The sequence below is a fragment of the Petaurus breviceps genome, unplaced genomic scaffold (assembly GCF_028583685.1).
Source record: "Petaurus breviceps papuanus isolate PSGF00001 unplaced genomic scaffold, PetGlider_PUasm1.0 91041, whole genome shotgun sequence".
Classification (NCBI taxonomy): domain Eukaryota; kingdom Metazoa; phylum Chordata; class Mammalia; order Diprotodontia; family Petauridae; genus Petaurus; species Petaurus breviceps.
In genome coordinates, this window is record NW_027187400.1 from 22493491 (window position 1) to 22509953 (window position 16463).

At 47.8% G+C, this 16463-nt stretch overlaps 2 protein-coding genes across 2 annotated transcripts in view; one reads left to right on the top strand and one right to left on the bottom strand.

Moving 5' to 3' along the window:
* Positions 1–15848, bottom strand: part of CLCN6 (chloride voltage-gated channel 6) — a 33787-nt gene extending 17939 nt beyond the window's left edge. Inside the window, exons 1-11 of the mRNA XM_069079219.1 lie at positions 15682–15848; positions 14298–14357; positions 11097–11162; positions 10307–10372; positions 9279–9345; positions 7984–8090; positions 6733–6859; positions 6218–6285; positions 3538–3596; positions 2533–2665; positions 1757–1870 (exon numbers count right to left, since the gene is read on the bottom strand). Of these exons, the coding sequence (XP_068935320.1) occupies positions 1757–1870; positions 2533–2665; positions 3538–3596; positions 6218–6285; positions 6733–6859; positions 7984–8090; positions 9279–9345; positions 10307–10372; positions 11097–11162; positions 14298–14357; positions 15682–15768 (954 nt within the window). The 5' untranslated portion in view covers positions 15769–15848. The remainder of the gene's footprint in view (positions 1–1756; positions 1871–2532; positions 2666–3537; positions 3597–6217; positions 6286–6732; positions 6860–7983; positions 8091–9278; positions 9346–10306; positions 10373–11096; positions 11163–14297; positions 14358–15681) is intronic.
* A 249-nt stretch (positions 15849–16097) lies between these two features.
* MTHFR (methylenetetrahydrofolate reductase) overlaps positions 16098–16463 on the top strand; it is a 17531-nt gene continuing 17165 nt past the window's right edge. Inside the window, exon 1 of the mRNA XM_069079477.1 lies at positions 16098–16193. Coding sequence (XP_068935578.1) covers positions 16150–16193 — 44 coding nt within the window. The 5' untranslated portion in view covers positions 16098–16149. The remainder of the gene's footprint in view (positions 16194–16463) is intronic.

The following is a 16463-nucleotide window of genomic DNA, read 5'->3' on the forward strand; positions in this document are numbered from 1 at the left end:
CTATTCACCTCAAATCAGTCCTTCCTGGAGTAAGGCAATCCATCTGCTTCTCCCTAATTGATATTTATCCCACCCTCACTTTCTCCTCCCTCTGCAAGCCTTCCACAATCCAGTTCCTCCCCAATCCTCTAAGCTAAGGCCTTGTAAGCTTTATGTCACCAAAGAACTAGGTCATTTGCCAAGAGCTTTTTCCTTCCACCTCACATAACTACATCCTCCTTCACTCGAGTCCCTCATAAAGAGCTGGTCCTTGCTTGCCAATGCCAACCCTTTTATGCACACCCTTGGGCATCTAGACCAAGTGCCTCCTCTTGCTTCTAAATCCTCTGAAATATGGCTTCTGATCTCACCATTCAATTGCAACTACACTCTCCCAAGTTGCCAATGATAGTCAAATGTCATGGCCTTTTCCTAATCCTCTTCCTTCTTGAGTCTCTGCACCGTTTGCCTCTTTTCATTGCCTTTCCCACTTGGATGCCCCTTCCTCTCTGCCTTCATGACGCTGCACTCTCCTGGCTCTCCTCCTCCCCATCTGACCCCCCTTCTCAGGTTCCTTTGCTGAGTCTTCATCGACGTCACTCCCACTACTGCGGGTGTTCCCCACGATTTGGGCCTAGACTCTCTTTTCTCCATTATTATCTCACTTGGTGATCTCATCAGCTCCTATGGGTTCAATTATGACCTCTAGGTAGATGAGTCCTAGAATCTGGTATGTGGCCTGAGTCTGTCCCCTCAGCTGCAGTCCCACATGACCAAGTATTGAGTGGACATCCTGGAGGCACCTCAAACTCGACAAGTCCAAAACCAAACTCATGACTTTTGCCCTGAACTCTCTGCTCCTCTGAATTCTCTTATTGTCTGTCACCCAGGCTCACAATCTCAGTCTCACCCACCCCCGCCCTCATTCAGGTGCTGAGTCTTGTCTTCTCTGCTGTCACAAAGTCTCTGGTGCACGTCCCTCCTCACAGCTACCTTCCTAGTTCAGGCCCCTCATCACCTCGCACCTGTCCTATGACAACGGTCTTCTACTTCATCCACCTGCCTCCAGCGGCTCTCCCCTCCAACCTGCCCTCTATTCAGCTGACAAGGATTTTCTTAAAGCATAGATCTGACCACGTCATCGCCCTGCTCAACCAACTCCCGTGGCTCCCGATTACCTCCAGTATCAACTATAAAGTCCTCTGTTTGGCATAGCTGGCTCCTCCCTACTGCCCAGTCTTCTGACACTCACTGCCTTCCACATACTCTACGACCTAGCCATAGTGACCTACGTGTTACTCCGCCCACATAACGCCCTCCTCTGCCCCTCTCCTCTTCATGCCTCAGCATGTATCTGCTGCCCCCCAAGTCTGGACTGCTCCTGGAATCCCTGGCTGCCTTCAGACTCTGCTCAAATCCTGCCTTTTGTGGGCCTTTCCTGATTCCCCTGGTGGCAAAGCCTTTCTCTCTAAGACTGTTTTCCATTTACCAGGTATGAATCCTGTATGCAATGTTACAAGTTGTCGCTCATTAGAACAGAAACTCCCTGAGGGCAGGGACCACGTTTGCCTTTCTTTGGACCCTGTATTTAGCACATACTAAGTACTTAATATATGACACTGTCTAGCTAGGAAGAAAAAGGAATTGGATTCTCTGGTCTGAAAGGAAGAGCTAGAGCAACTCTGATGGTCTTTCTGGTCGTTGTGCTTTGGCACATTCATTAAGACTGATTTTCAGGGAACAAGTAGGAAAGGCTGGTGGCTGGGACGGCACTAACCTTAAACTCCCCAAAATTCAGCAACCCAGGCAGCTGGAAGGAACCCCAACTTCCAAACTGGATTCCAGAGCGAAAGAAGTTCAGGGTGAACGTGGCAGACATGGAACAAAAGAGCTGAAGAGAGAAGAAAGGGGAACTGAGAAGTGGTGAGTTTGTCTTTCTGTGTGACATTTCCTCCCAGAGGTCAGGTGGGGAAAGAGAAGCAGAATTTGTGGTACATACTACACTAAGCACAGCTGGGTCACATATGAGAGAACCCCAAAATCAGGGGCTAGGAATAGCAGTATGTAATGGAAAAAACCCTGAGATTGAGCTAGGCAGAGATGACTGTTTGATGGAGGCCCAGCAGAGGGGATTCTTCCTCAGACCCAGGAGGCACCTGAAGTCCCCTCCCCACCTGAGAGTCTGTGCGCCTGGTCAGGAGACAAAGTCAATGGTGACTCGGCAGCTGCATCTGTGGGGGTCTAGTCCCTATCTAACTCACAGGGTTGTTAGGAGCAGGGATTTTTTCCAAAGTGCTTTGAAACAACATTTTTCAGGCTGATACCAAGATCAGAAGCTTGTCCCTGATTCCCTCTTAGTCATCTCCTCTAGCCTCCCTGGAGCTCCAGTGGTCAAGTACAGAACAGAGAGTGGGGAATTCAATTCTCTGTAATAACCACATTCCTGTTTTAAAGTCAAATCTGGGAAACTGAGTAAGTATTCTCTTGGCTGATAAAGCCTCCAGCTTCACAGTTGGGTCACACAGTATCCCACTTTTCAAATCTACTTTTTACCACTTTCCAAGTGAGTCCCTGGTTCCAGAAGGACGACCCCTCTTCCAAGCTGAAGAGGGTGCCCCCAATGGGGGCTCCAAAAGCTGCAGCAACACCTGCAGCTGCTCCTGCTGACACAAAATCTCGCTTGTCTCTAAGTGGGAGAGGAAAGGAAAAAATGTAACTCCTTGAGATCGCTCGGCACATGAAAGCCAACATTATAACACGTTCCCTTGTGCTAGCATAAGGCGGATTTTATGTCACACTTAAGCAGGCAGTTAGGGATTCTGAGGTAGGAATTCCTGCCTGAAGGTAAGGGTTCCTGGCACACAGGAGGTTTTTGACCCTTCTGGAAGCTCCCTTCTTACAGAAGAGCTCTCTAGCAGAGCAAAATCATTCTATGAATCTAAATGTTCAAATCATTTCTCATCAACTGACACCTCAAGAGACAGATTAAAGATGTTCTGTAATCAAAAGCCCAAGTACTTCCTCACTACATCTCCTTTGCAAAAACCTCTGCATCAGTCTTCACTAATGCAGATGTCAAAGCCCTGGCTACTTCCAGAGAAAAAGCTGAATGAACAAAATGGAGAGAACAAAGAACATCTCTGGACCATCATAAAGACTCTGAGTGTGTGTGTGCGTGCGTGTGTGTATGTGTGTGTGTGTAGAGCATGGTGAGGCCTGCAACACGAACCCAATTGAAATATAAGTTGGAAATAGTTAACAAAATAAATATACAATAAAACATATATGAAAATATGCAATAAAACAAAACAGACAAAAAACCAAAACATCACATTCTAAAACGGGGTCAGCAGGTGTTCTGCAGGGATCCTACTGGCTGCTGTTCCCATTCCCATTTGTCCCCCACCCCATCTATATTATCGTATCTTAAGTTCTGGGCCATCTCTTCCTCTCCTGCCCCCCCACGCCTTTCAGCCTGATATCAGGCCATTCATTTAAGCATTCTGTTTCCTGTCTCCAGAAAAGCTATTTAGCAGCTAGTTCCCATTCCCTTCATACCTGTCACTTCGAAAATAGGGGAAGTTAAACTGGATTTTCCGCAAGGAGATGCTCTGAAACTGTGAACAGGAGAAAATGGATTCAGAATGTGGAGGTCAGGGCTGAGAATATGCACTGCAACCAAAGGCCTCAGGAGTCACCCTCGAACCCAGTCTCTTTTCCCACCTACAACTATACTGGATGTAGTAAGAAGAAATTGTAAACGATCTGGTGAAAAGAAAGCATTTGCTTCAGGAGGTACTAGAGGCCGCACCCTGACTTCTGGGGGGTTCTCAGGGACCACATCATGCTCACTTTGTATCTCCCTTTCCTAGGGGCTCAATTCGTAGCTGGCAAATGGATTCATTTTCCTCATGGTCAGGGGTGCAGGAGATTAAAAGCTGGGCCATCAAACAATCAACTCCACTATGCTGCAGGGAAGAATTCAAAACAGCTGCCCCAAGCCCCAAGCAGCGCCTCAGAGGGGTCTGGCTGCCAGGAGGCCACCTTTTTCATTCTGTTCATCAAACTGTTACGCTGTCCTCTGATCCTAGAATGAAGTCCCTCTGTTCCCTGTTAGCGCATTAATAGGATGGATCTGACTACTGGTGGTTCTTTCCCGAGCAGCTGAATGGCAGTTTACCAAAGAATGAACCCTGAGAGAAACAAGTCCTTTATGCCCACTGTCATCGGGAAGTCAGAGTGCCCACTTTTCATCGATGCTTGAATTAATTCTAGAAATCATGGCTCAAACCAGGCTAATTCCCAGATAACTCCCTGGCCCGGAAACCCCCCTAAACCAGTCATTCCCATCTGCTCTTTCGATGGCTCCTGCACTGAGTTCACCATCATAAAGTTCCACAAAATGAAGACAACACTGAAATCGCCCCCCACAAAGCCCCTAGACCTGGCTCAAGGGATGCCGAGTTTGCTCTCACCTAAGGGGATTCTGAACATTAAATACCCTGTGTTCTCAGGTTTTGGAACTTATCAAGCTTCTTGGTCCAAGGGACCCACTGTTCTAAGAGAGAGCAAAGCTTGGGATTTCAGTGTCTTTCAATCTCACTTAATGTTCTGGAACAAGAAAGCCATCTTAGTCAGCCCAAGCTGATGCCAGGAAATCCAAATTCTGGGGAAAAGTTTCCAAACCAACCAGGAATGATGAATCTCTCCCTTTTCTGGGAAGTAAACATAAATGTACACATCTAGAGGCCTTGACATCACCTCCTGGATTCTCTCTTCCTCTGTTCTGTCTCTGAGAAACAGGTAGCCCTCCTCACGAAGGACAGCCTACTGCTGTCCCTCTGCACCCTACCATTCCCTCTCTTCCCCCTCTCACAAACTGGAAGACAGCACTCTACATTCATCATCTCCAATTCTTCATCTCCCTCACTTCTCCACCCTCTATGGCTGCTTTTCAGCCTCACCACTCAACTGATGCTGATCTCTGCAGGTACTGAGGATCTTCCTTATGGCTGCATCTGAGGGCCTTTTCTTAGCCCTCTTTCTCACTGCCTTCTCTGCAGCACCCGACACGAATGACCACCCCTACATCCCACATACTCTTCCCTCTACAAGTTTTTGAGATGCTGCTTCCTCCTGAGTCTCCTACCCATCTGGCCAAGGGCGTCCACTGAGGATGCCTGTCCATCTGCTTTTCTCTCTCTACAACTTAGGTCTCAGTAATTTCATCAGTTCCCCCCACTAAATGATCCCTGTGGGGAAGGATTCCAGATCTATAGATCAAGATCCATTCCTCTTTCCAGCCACACCTCTCCATTCCCAATGCCTGCTGGACAGCTCCAAATGGTTGTCCTCCTTTCCTCCTTCACCCAGTGATGCAGCCCCTGGGTCATACCCAATGCCCCTTCACTGTCCCTATTGCCCAAGCCCAATCACTGCCCACATCTGGCTGATCCTTCACCCACAACAGCAATATCCGCTGACTCCTATATCCACCACCATCTTCTGGATGCCTACCACCATTCATCCAATTAACTGCAGTCACCTGACTGGATTGGCAGCATCCAACCTCTCCCCTCTCTAATCCATTCTTCAAATGACTGCCAAAACAATCTCCCTAAAGAACAAGGCTGTCCATGTCACTTGCCTGTCCAAAACATCAGGGGTTTCCTTGTCTCTAGAATAAAATACAGACTCCAACCCATCGGTATTTAACACCTTTCATAAACTGACTCTAGCCTTCTTCTCCAGGCTTAATTCAAGTTATTCCCCATCACACCAAAGTAGGGAGTTGTCAAGCTCAGCATTCCATTTCCTGACTCCACACTCTTGAAGGGATTTGCCCCTAACCCCAGACCTAGAACATCCTAGAATTCCCAGCCTCCTTCCTAGCTTAGCTCCTTTGCCACCTTCCTTTCCTGATGCCATGGTTTATAATGTTTTTTCTCTCTCTTTCCCCCTCCTTCTCTCTTCTTTCCCTCCTTCCTCCCTCTTTCCGCCCTTCTCTTTCCTCTCTCTCCTCTTGAATTGTCCCCAGATACTTTTCTCTTTACAAGCTGTAATCCCCTTAGTAGAACGTAAGCTCCTTCATAAGGCTGGCTTCTAGTTTCGTGCCTAAGCCATTAATAAATGGCTGTTCAGTTGGATTGTGACTGAGTCCCACTTGTCCTTCCAGCTTGATTTCACAAGATTCTCTCACATATTATGATAAAAGGCTTTTGGGAAAATCATTACTTACTTGAGGAAGTCCAGCACCCACAACTGCACCACTGTGGATCATGGGACCTTCCTTCCCTACAAAGAGCCCTAAGAATAAGTTTAAAAATGGGAAAATTATTAAGAAACTGCAGAAAGTAGTGCCATGAGAAACAGTTAACAGTGTCCATTATAAAGCTTTATAAAGGAAACTGTGAGATGATTCTCAAAAAGCGCTACTTAAAACCACATTGCGGGGTTTTGGAGGAAATCTTCATTATACTACAAATGCCTGAAGCTGCCCTGAAAAACAAGCTTTACCAAACAGGAGGACAGTCAGCTCCTTAAAATACTGATGGGACACTGGAGAATTCTCAATATGGCTTATCTACAATAGCATTATGCCATCAGGATCAATCACACTGAAGTTCATGGATTTTCATCAGTGAAACTCTCGATCTAAGCCTAATATACATATATATGTTTAGTGATTACCATCTCGTTCATCTCTCTGACACCTCAAGGATAAGACAAAAACAAGGGGAGAACCCTCCTCACCTCCAGCCACGCTGAAAAGCACTCCCAGAACCTTGCACGCCAGGGTTCGAAGACGAACGATGCCCGGCACCTTCACGCCATTCAGGTAGCATTTGATCTCTGGAATCCCAGAACCGGCTGCCACTGGCTGCCAAGAAAATGTGAGCATACATTATACACTTAAATTCTATTGCCTGTCAAGCTATAGGATTTGATGATGCCCCAGTAAGAGGCACAATAACAGCAGCCCACATTTGTGCTGAGGTTTCACAGAGTGCTTTCCCTCTATGATATCACCAAAGTGATGGGATCCAGGAAGCTTGCAAAGAAGAAATAATTTCTAGGCCATTAGACCAAGCCCTCCTCCCTCTTGGGCTCCACTCCTGACTCTCTGGACCTCTTCTCCCTCAACACAGAAGGCTCCTCACCCTGGAAGTTCAAGCTATCCCTGGATTTCTCACCCTGGAAATACACCTGGCCCCTGCAGCCCCTTCCTCTGATTGGATGGTTCCTCTCAGAATCTCCATTTTAAGGGGGGGGGAACCCCCCAAACCCACCCAGGACACCCATGCCTTCTTTCCTCTCCAGGATCCAATCTGTACTCTCCAGACTTTCTCTACTGCTCTCCTCCTGACCCCTCCCAATTTGTCAGCTTCCTTCAATGTGCCACCTTCCCCCATTAGAAGCTAAGCTCCTGGAGGGCAGGAACTTTCTTTCTGCTTGTCTTTGGAATCCCAGCACTAAGCCCAGTACCTAGAATACAATTAATGCTTAATAAATGCTTTACTGACCTTCAGCAACAAAATGCCATCACCCTTTAAAACAAAGGTTCACTCATTTCTACATCAGTTCATAAAACTGCTGGGGAGGGGCTGCTAGGTAGCGCAGTAAATAGAGCACAGGCCCTGGAGTCAGGAGGACCTGAGTTCAAGTCTGGATTCAGATACTTAACACAAAAACTAGCCGTGTGACCTTGGGCAAGTCACTTAACCCCGACTGACCCTCCAAAAAAAAAAAAAAGAACCTGCTGGGGAAATTCCCTCTACTTCCCAACTGCAGCTCTGCTAGTCACCCCTCAGTCCCCTTTTTGGAAAGGTGTGCAGTCTTCTCCCATTAAACTGTAAGTTCCCTGAGGGCAGGGACTGTTTTGTTTTTTATCTATATTGGCATGGCTTAGCACAGTGCCCAGCACACAGTAGGCACTTGTTAAACGTTTAACTCAAATGAAAAATTTTGCAGGTGAAAGCTCTCCCAAGCAACAGGCCTCCTTACCTCGATCAGGACGAGCAGACTGGCTAAGAAGACGAATGTCAAGTTAAAGCCCAGAAGCTCGAGGAGGGAGAGGGCGAGGCAGCCTTTCTCGCTGCACTCCTCCACCGCTTTTAGTCTGTGTCAAGGAAGATCTGACTGGCCCTCTGGTGGCGTGCCCTGCAAGGTGGCCACAGGCCTCGCTCCCCATATGGCTCACCCCCGATGGAGCTGGCTTCTGATGCTCTGCAGATCTGAGACAACTTGTTAGATGAAGAATCCTCTCAGCTCTTTATAGGTGGCTTTCCAACTGGGGAGGGCCTCGACTCTGCATTTCAGGGGCAGACGAGAACACTAAGACCGAGCTAACACAAATCAACACCTTCCTTTGTGTCGTGATCTGAGCATTTAAGCACCAGAACTCACACCCAATGTGGCTGCTGCTCATTTACAAAGACGATCCTGCAATCCAGCTGCTCTGGTGAATAGACAAGTAAAGAAGTTTTCTTTATTAAGAGGGGCAGGGAAAGGCCTCTCAGGAGGCGAGAGCCCCTTCGATCAAAGTAGCGGACAAAGGAAGGGTTCAGAAAGGCCTGACAGCCATAGAACAGAGTGAAGACTCAGGAGAGAATCTATCAGCTGTGATGGCCCCAGACACGGGTCTCTGAGCCTGAGAGGATGGACTTCCTTAGGAATAAAAACTGACTTAAAGGCATCCCGGATCATCGATCAGCACAAAGGTGCAGCAGCCGGGTAGCCAGGCTATTCTAGGGCTATTACAGGACAGCTCAGTTATTCTTTATTCTTCTAATTCCAAAGAACCATGATGAAAAATGCTATCCCCCCCAGAGAAAGAACTGATGGACTGAAATGCAGATGGAAGCAGAGCTTGTTTCACCTTTAATTTTTCTTGTTTGGTTTCATGCGTCTGTGTGTCTGTGTGTGTGTTGCTAATTTGGAAATATGTTCTGCATGGCTTCACATGTACTGTTTGCCTTCTCAAGTGTAGCAACAGGAGAAAGGGAAAGAATTTGGAACTCTAAAAATGAATGCTCAAAACTTTTGAAAATGTAATGGGGAAGTATTTGACAAAATAAATAAAAATATATTTTAAAAAAGAGGAAGAAACTTGTTCTTCTTTTCAAAGCTTTAAATCCCCAGATAAACTTCAAGCATCACTTTGGTCTTACAGACACTCCTCTTCTCGCCCTGGGAGGCCTGTTGATAGACTGATTTGGGACATACATCTAAAAGTCACAGGCTAACAAACAGCACCATGAGAGAAAGTCCAACAAAATCAGAAATCATGAAAAGGATACAAGTCTGCACAACTCCGAACTTGAGCTGGGTGAAAAGTCGTACAAAGAAGTCCACAAAGAGGCCCACCTGTCAAGAACAAGGGAAGCATTCGATCATCTTCCTCTCGTGGTCAAGTGGAAAAAGTCCTTGATTTGGAGGGAGAGGGCCTGAGTTCAAATCCTACCTGCTGTTTACTCCCTGTGTGATCTTGGGTGAGTAACTTGGTATCTGGGTCTAGTTACTACGTTAGGGGGGTGTGTGTGCATGTGACAATCCTCTTGAGGATTAATGATGATAAATCATCAGTTATAATTGAAGTTATTCCTACTGGGAATAACATGGGCTCCAGGTTCACCACTACTTTTTGGCATGGGATCCCCTGGGAGCTCCCTGAGGATTGTCCGTCCCTTACCCATAATCCCCTACCACTTGGGCAGTGAACAAGCAGTCTGTGAGGCAGCACATGGAATTCAAGTTTTCATCTCTGTGCCTTGGTCTTTCACCCCACGAGCCTCTCCATCTAGCACCTACCCACCCTCTTCTAGTTCCAAATGTACCTATCTGACCTTCCTACTAGACCATAAGCTCTTTGAAGGTAAGAACCAGATCTTTATTTCTGCATCATCAATAGCACCAGGAAACTGCTTCGTGTGGGCAGCACTCAAATGCTGGTGAATGATGATTTTCGTCAATAATTCTCTAAATTAAAGGAAGGACTCCATTCACAGAATCATCTTGGCCAAAATGAAAAAATAACTAGAGCCAAATGGCCACAATTCTGCTGTGAGAAAAGGAGAACAAGAACACCTTAATACACACCAGATCCTCATACTGGCCTCATAATGCCGCTGTCCTCCAATCAAAAGGCATTTAGGAGGCCCAGTGAGCACAGGGCATATTTCTGAGTTACACAACACTTTATGTAGTAACTCCATCCATTTCAGAAAGCACAAGGACTACAAGAAACCCACAGCAGGGGACACGCTCTCATTTTCCTTTAGCTCACTGACTCCCCGCCTTATTCTCCTCCCATGCCCAATTTTCTTACCAGGCCAGTGCAGACTCCAATAGCAAACACCATCATCCATTTCACCACCTCATACCTTCGACCTTTCTGTGTAGAGAAAAAAAATGCCTCGTTAAAAAAAACCCAACAAATTATAACGACAAAAAGATGAGAGCCACAAATCTCCAAGCACCAGTGATTTTCAGATGAATTTCCATCTGGACAGCAAGTATGGCAGGAAAAGACAATGGACATGGTAGGATCACTTATTTAGGCTCTGGACCAGGTAGGTATGAGTGTGAGAGAAGACCCTAGTTAGCAAGATGAAGACCTAGTATAAGTCTTGTATTTTCTAATGACTGTACTTAGTGATTAATTATACTTAGTAATTGATTGCTGAATAAGTAACCGATTGAATTAATTTAGTGTGCCCCACGAGTGGAAGATTTTGACTACTGTACTTCGAGACGATTGTTCTTTGTTCTAAATACTTTGACCACTTTGGTGAAAACTATGTGGCCACTTTCATGATAAGCTGTTGTGAATACTATATTGTGATTTTCTGTGATAGGCTGCAATACTGTGAATGCTGCACCTTGATTTTCTGTGAATGTTTTGCTCTTATTTGTTATGGAATAAATAGGGTGTTCACCATACTGTGTAATCAGAACTTTAAAAGCTGTTCACAGCAGCCATCCTGTGGAAAGGGGCTTGTGCGTGGCATTACATTATGGCTGGGGGAATGCAGCAAAGCAAAGGAGAATACTTACAACAGGAAGAGACAGTACCGAAGGCCTTCAAATCCCTGACAAACCAAGGAATCCCACCTTACCTTATTATCCATGCTTTCCAGCACTTCCAGGTAGGGGTCATTGATACAACGATCATAGTCCAAACTCTGAAAGAATGACATGGGAGGAAAACATTACAGCCAGATCTAAATATGACCGGAAGAAGGCACAATGCCTAGAAAGGAACTTCAGAGAATCTGGGCCTAGCATTGCCCAATTTGGAAGAAATCTTAAATGGACCTTTTAACATTTTTTAAAATCTTGAAACTCCCTTCTCTTCTTTGTGGGGAGGGGGACTGGGGCCACTGAACACAGCAAACACTGTCATATTCAGTTAAAGTTCTGGCTCGTTGAGCTGAATGCTTTTTCCTCCTTTTCTTTTTTTGCTTTTATTATAAGAGACTGCTCACTTGGTAAAAAAGGAGGAAGAGGTTTATTTGTAAATGAAGATGATATAAAACCAAAAGATTTCAATAACTTAAAAAAAAAGAAATTAATTTGTAGCCTCATTTAACCAGAGTTTTCTTCTGTCAGGTATTAGGGAAGAAGGTAAATAGGAGGATAACAAGCCAGTCAGTGGGTCAGTATTTGTTAAGTGGATCACTGTGTGTACAGAAGCAGCTGGGTGGCTGGAGTCCAATCTGGCCTCAGACACTTACTAGCTGGGTGACCCGGTTTGCCTTAAACCACTGGAGAAGGAAATGGCAAACCACTCCAGCATCTTTGCCAAGAAAACTCCATGGGCAGCACTGGAGCGCTATAGTCGGGGTCATGAAGAGTTGGACACGACTGAACAACAAGCACCATGTGTCTGGCACTATGTTAGTAAGTGTTGGGGACACAAAAAAGGAAAAACGTGACCCAGGCCCTCAAGGAGTTCACTGCCTACTGGGAGAGACAGCATGCAAATTGCTATATGCTAGGCAGTAGATTGTAAATGCTAGGGAAGGCACAATGCAGGGTGGGGGGTTCGAAAGGCCTCCTGGAGAATGGCAAACTCAGAGACAGTATTTTTTAAAACAAACGGAAATGACACTTCGAGGGCACTTCCTGGGAGGAGGCCTGATTCAGTCCAATCTCCAACACTATATACGAGAATATACTATACATGAGAAACAATGCTGAGAATGATAGCTGAGACTCTGCAAGATCGTCAAAGAAAGATTTAATATTTAGCATGTTCTACTTCCTAAGCCTGAAAGATGGACTATACATTTTTAAAAATGTTTTCAGTAAAAGCAAAATAAAATAACAATAAGAAATTCTGCTTGACCCTTAACGGGAGTACACAAAAAATCTTTGGTAGCTGAATTAAACCAGGTTCAACAGAAAGCTAGAAACTTCAGGAGTAAGACAGAAAACAACACAAGACACAAAAATACACAAAAGAACACACAGGGCCCACATAAACAAGTAAACAGTTACATGCAAATGTCCAAGCTATGAACGGGACAATGCACACTCAAGCACTCTGGGAAGAGAGAGGCCCAGGTAAGCCTGCCAGGGCTGGGATGAGAATGTAGGTGATGAGAAGCAGCATTGAGCAAGGCTGCCTCAGAGAAGAGCAAGACATGTCCCACTGGTGCATCCCACGCAAATTTTTCAAGTATTCACAAGCTGCCCAAGAGAGTGCCTTTAATTGTGAAAAGGAACTGCTCACACTAAGGGCAACAGGCTGACAAACCAGGAGGTGGGCATATGGACAAAAGCAGAACACCAAGGTGTGTCTGGACACACTGTGAGGCAGGGGGAAATCTCCAAGAAAGGCCAAAGTCAAAGATCCATACAGAAGAATAAAAGAAAAATCAGCTGGGATTTATTGTTGCCCAAGACTACCTAAATTTCTTTTGTTCTTCACAACACAATTTTCAAATATATTCTGATATGATGAGTGTTTCTATAATGATGTTTCATCTCAGGGGAAGTTTCCACAGAGAAACAGATTTGTGAGAAAGCAGGAAGTGATTAGATTTTTCTAGGGCTCCAAAGGCCTCTGGGGTTCTCCTTTTTTTTCTCAGTCAATGAAATTTCCTGTTTGTTATATGGGACACTGTGAACAGAGAGCCAACGAGGAAGACTGAGGACCCCTACCCAACAACTTGGGGGCAAGTGCAACTGACGGTGAGAAGTGACCCCTATATTGACATGGGAGGAGCAGGGATCTCACCACAATCAGGCTAAGACTTTGGGACTAGGGCCCAAAGATACAACTTGTGCCTCTATCTGTGGTGACTGGAACTGGTGGGGGAAGAGATGAGGTCAGTGTGACAGAGCAACCCAGACCAGAAACAGAAGTGGGGACCAAATCAAGAGAAGGTTAAGTGTATCCCATGGTATGGAGAGGGATTTCCACCCCCCCCCCCCCAAATATTCCCTTCTCCACAGTCTGAGACTCCCCTGGCTGCACTGGATAAGTGGAGAGGACACTCAGGAAGAAGGGTGGGACAAAGGACCCTCTCATCGATCTGTATCTAAGAAGCTCTGGGGCTAGAGGAACATAACATGGTATGGGAGAAAGAACCCCAGCTCTGGAGTTAGAAGAACTCGGTTTGAATCCTGGCCCCGTCATTCCTGGTGCCATCTTGGGCAAACCACTTGATCTCTGTGTGACTTCAGATTTTATTTTGGGTGTTGTAGATATGTGAGCCATTGATTGAGAGAGGGAAGAGTCCAAATGCAGGCTGCAGGTAAAGCCACCGATTTTCTACTTTAAAAAACATTTCTGAGTGCTATCCAACAAGATCACCTAGTTAAAATCAATGTGTGACTGGTATAGAATTCAGCTAGTTAATGTCAGCCATGCCTTCTCCAGCAAGGGACCTCCTCATTCCTCCCAAAGTAATTCTCCATCATACTCCCCAAAGCAACTGTCCCAAGCCTTTTCTTCTTTCCTCCAGCTCTCAGGGGTCACCTCTGCACCACCTACAGGCTCCTCTTCCCTCCTTGTCAATAATAACAGCCAACACAACTCACATCTATATGGCACTTCAACATCTACCAACAGTTTCCCTCACAACAATTCTGCAGGATGGGTCCTGCAAGGATATAGTCCCCAATTACACAGCTTAGGAACTTAAAGGTAAGAGAAGTGATTTGCTCAAGGTCCTAGAACTAGCAACAAGAGCCAGGATCTGAACCCAGGCCTCACTGACTAAGGTAGTTCTAGCACCTTACTGTGTGTTGATCAGAACTGAAGGGACCACACAATGCTTTACTTACCAACAAGCACTTTAGAACCTCACCTCATAGTCCTTTCGGGGAAGGATCTCATCATCTTCTTCCTGTGTTTCTCCAAGGATAGTCTATAAAAACACACCCAGAAGAGAAAGAAAGTTTTAAGCAGAATGAAAGTGGAAATAGACAGGTCTTTGGAGATGTTATCTCTAAAGCATCAGAGCCATTACTAGGTGGAGATAACCTGTTCAAACAGGAAAAGTGACAAAATAAGTTGGCTGATTATTAACTTTCCTTGTTTCTAATTACTCTGCACTTCCATATCTGTGTGCATGCTCTATTCCCCCTTCTCTCCAGAATATAAATATCTCCAAGGCAGGGGTGTTTCGTTTGTCGTTATTTCATCTAAACTGAATATGAATGTAGGAATCCAGAGTTCTCATAAAGTCATGCTATGCACAGAAAACCCAAGAGTCATCCTACCCGGCTGCCAGGTTCCAAGCTGAGTCGACCCCAGATAAGAATGGACTCATACTCCCTGAAACGGGGCGACTGTCACCTCCATTTCCTCGCATTTTATAAGCCAGACATCTACCCGGGGCAGAGCGCTGGGTTTAAACGGGAAAGACAAGCAGCGCCTGCCCACGGAGGAGCCACGCTGAGCGCTGTGCAGACGGGCGGCAGAGGGGCTGAGCCTTCCGTCTGCAGGACCCAAGGCTCGGCTTCTTGGGAAGCCCCGAGGTCCCCTCCAGGACTACATCAGGGATGGGGGAGGCGGCGCTTCGGCTGGATTTTAAAGGCAGGCAACAAGGCTCCGGGCACTGCGACTCATTGATGTAGTACTGGGGATGGGGGAGGGGCACGAGAAGCCTCGATGGCTGGTCTAACCCCGTTTCTACAGATGGGGAAACTGAGGCCCGGAGAGGGGACGTGACTTGGCCCCGGAGGAGGGTTCCCAAGTCCCCAGCAGAGCCAAGGGCAGCTGGATGAGAGGGAAAGACTGTAAGCTCCCTGAGGGCAGGCGCTGTCCCGATCTCTCCCTGTAGGGTCGGAACTCGACACAAAGAATGGAAGGACACGGAGAGGAGCAATAACTCTGGTTCTACAGACAGGGAAACTGAGGCCCGGAGAAGGGAAGTGACTCGACCAAGGTCACCGGGGGAGCGGGAACCCCCCGGGAACCCTCCCCTCCCCCCCCGCCTCCTTTTCGTCTCATTCCCAACCTCTTTGGACGGAAAGGATGATAAAGGCGGGGAGGTGAGAGATGTGGGGCTGGGGGTGCAGGAGGGAGGAGATGGGGAGGGGCTGCTCCGTCCTAGGCTACGCCCCCTCCCACCGCCTCTCCTTAGCAACCGCCGGGCCCCTAGCAACGCCCCAGGCCCGGCCCCGTTCCCTCCCCCCCTGGGCCCAGCCCGGCCCGGCCTGGCCCGGCATCGCCGTCCGGCCCCGTACCAGCTCCTCCGGGGTGCGGCTCTCGCGCTCTCCGCAGCAGCAGCACCAGCGGCAACAGCAGCACAGGACGCCCCTGCACCCCGCCATCTTCGGCCGCCGCCTCTGCTTCTGCCCCCTTCAGATACCGGCGCCCCCCTCCCCCCAGCCCCGCCCGAGGAGCGCGCGATCGAGCGAGTGCCTCACGTGACTAGACTGGCCTGGGTCACGTGGGAGAGACCCGGGAGTGGGAGGAGGGCCGCTGGCCTCCGACCCGTGTCACGTGATGGAGGACTCACTACCCTTATGGGCACCGCCATATTAGCGGCGAGGGGCGGGGCTGGGGCTGAAGTGGGACGACGAGGGAGAAGATGGAGGGCGGGGCCCCCGGGTCTAGGAGGCGGTGCGTCGGCCCTCCTGGCCCGGCCCCTCCCACTCCCCGCCCCCTGGAGCCTGCTAGTTTGCCCGCATCCCGCCCTCCTTCCCATTGTCATGGCTGCGGCTGCGGCGGCTCGAGAAGGCAGGCTGCTCGAGAGGTGAGGCCCACCTGGGAGGAAGGAGGAAGGACCCCACAGCTGACCCCTTCCTCTGCAGGATCCTTCCCCCTCCGATCCGCCTGTCCTCTCCACCCCACCCGGTATTTGTCTTCTCACGGTCCCCCAGTCCATACTTGTCCCCCCCGATCCCCCCGTCCATCCCCCCTGCTTGTCTCCCCACAGTCCTCAAGTCCATCCCCCGTACTTGTCTCCCCACGTCCCCACGTCCATCCCCCGTACTTGTCTCCCCACGGTCCCGTCTATCCCCCC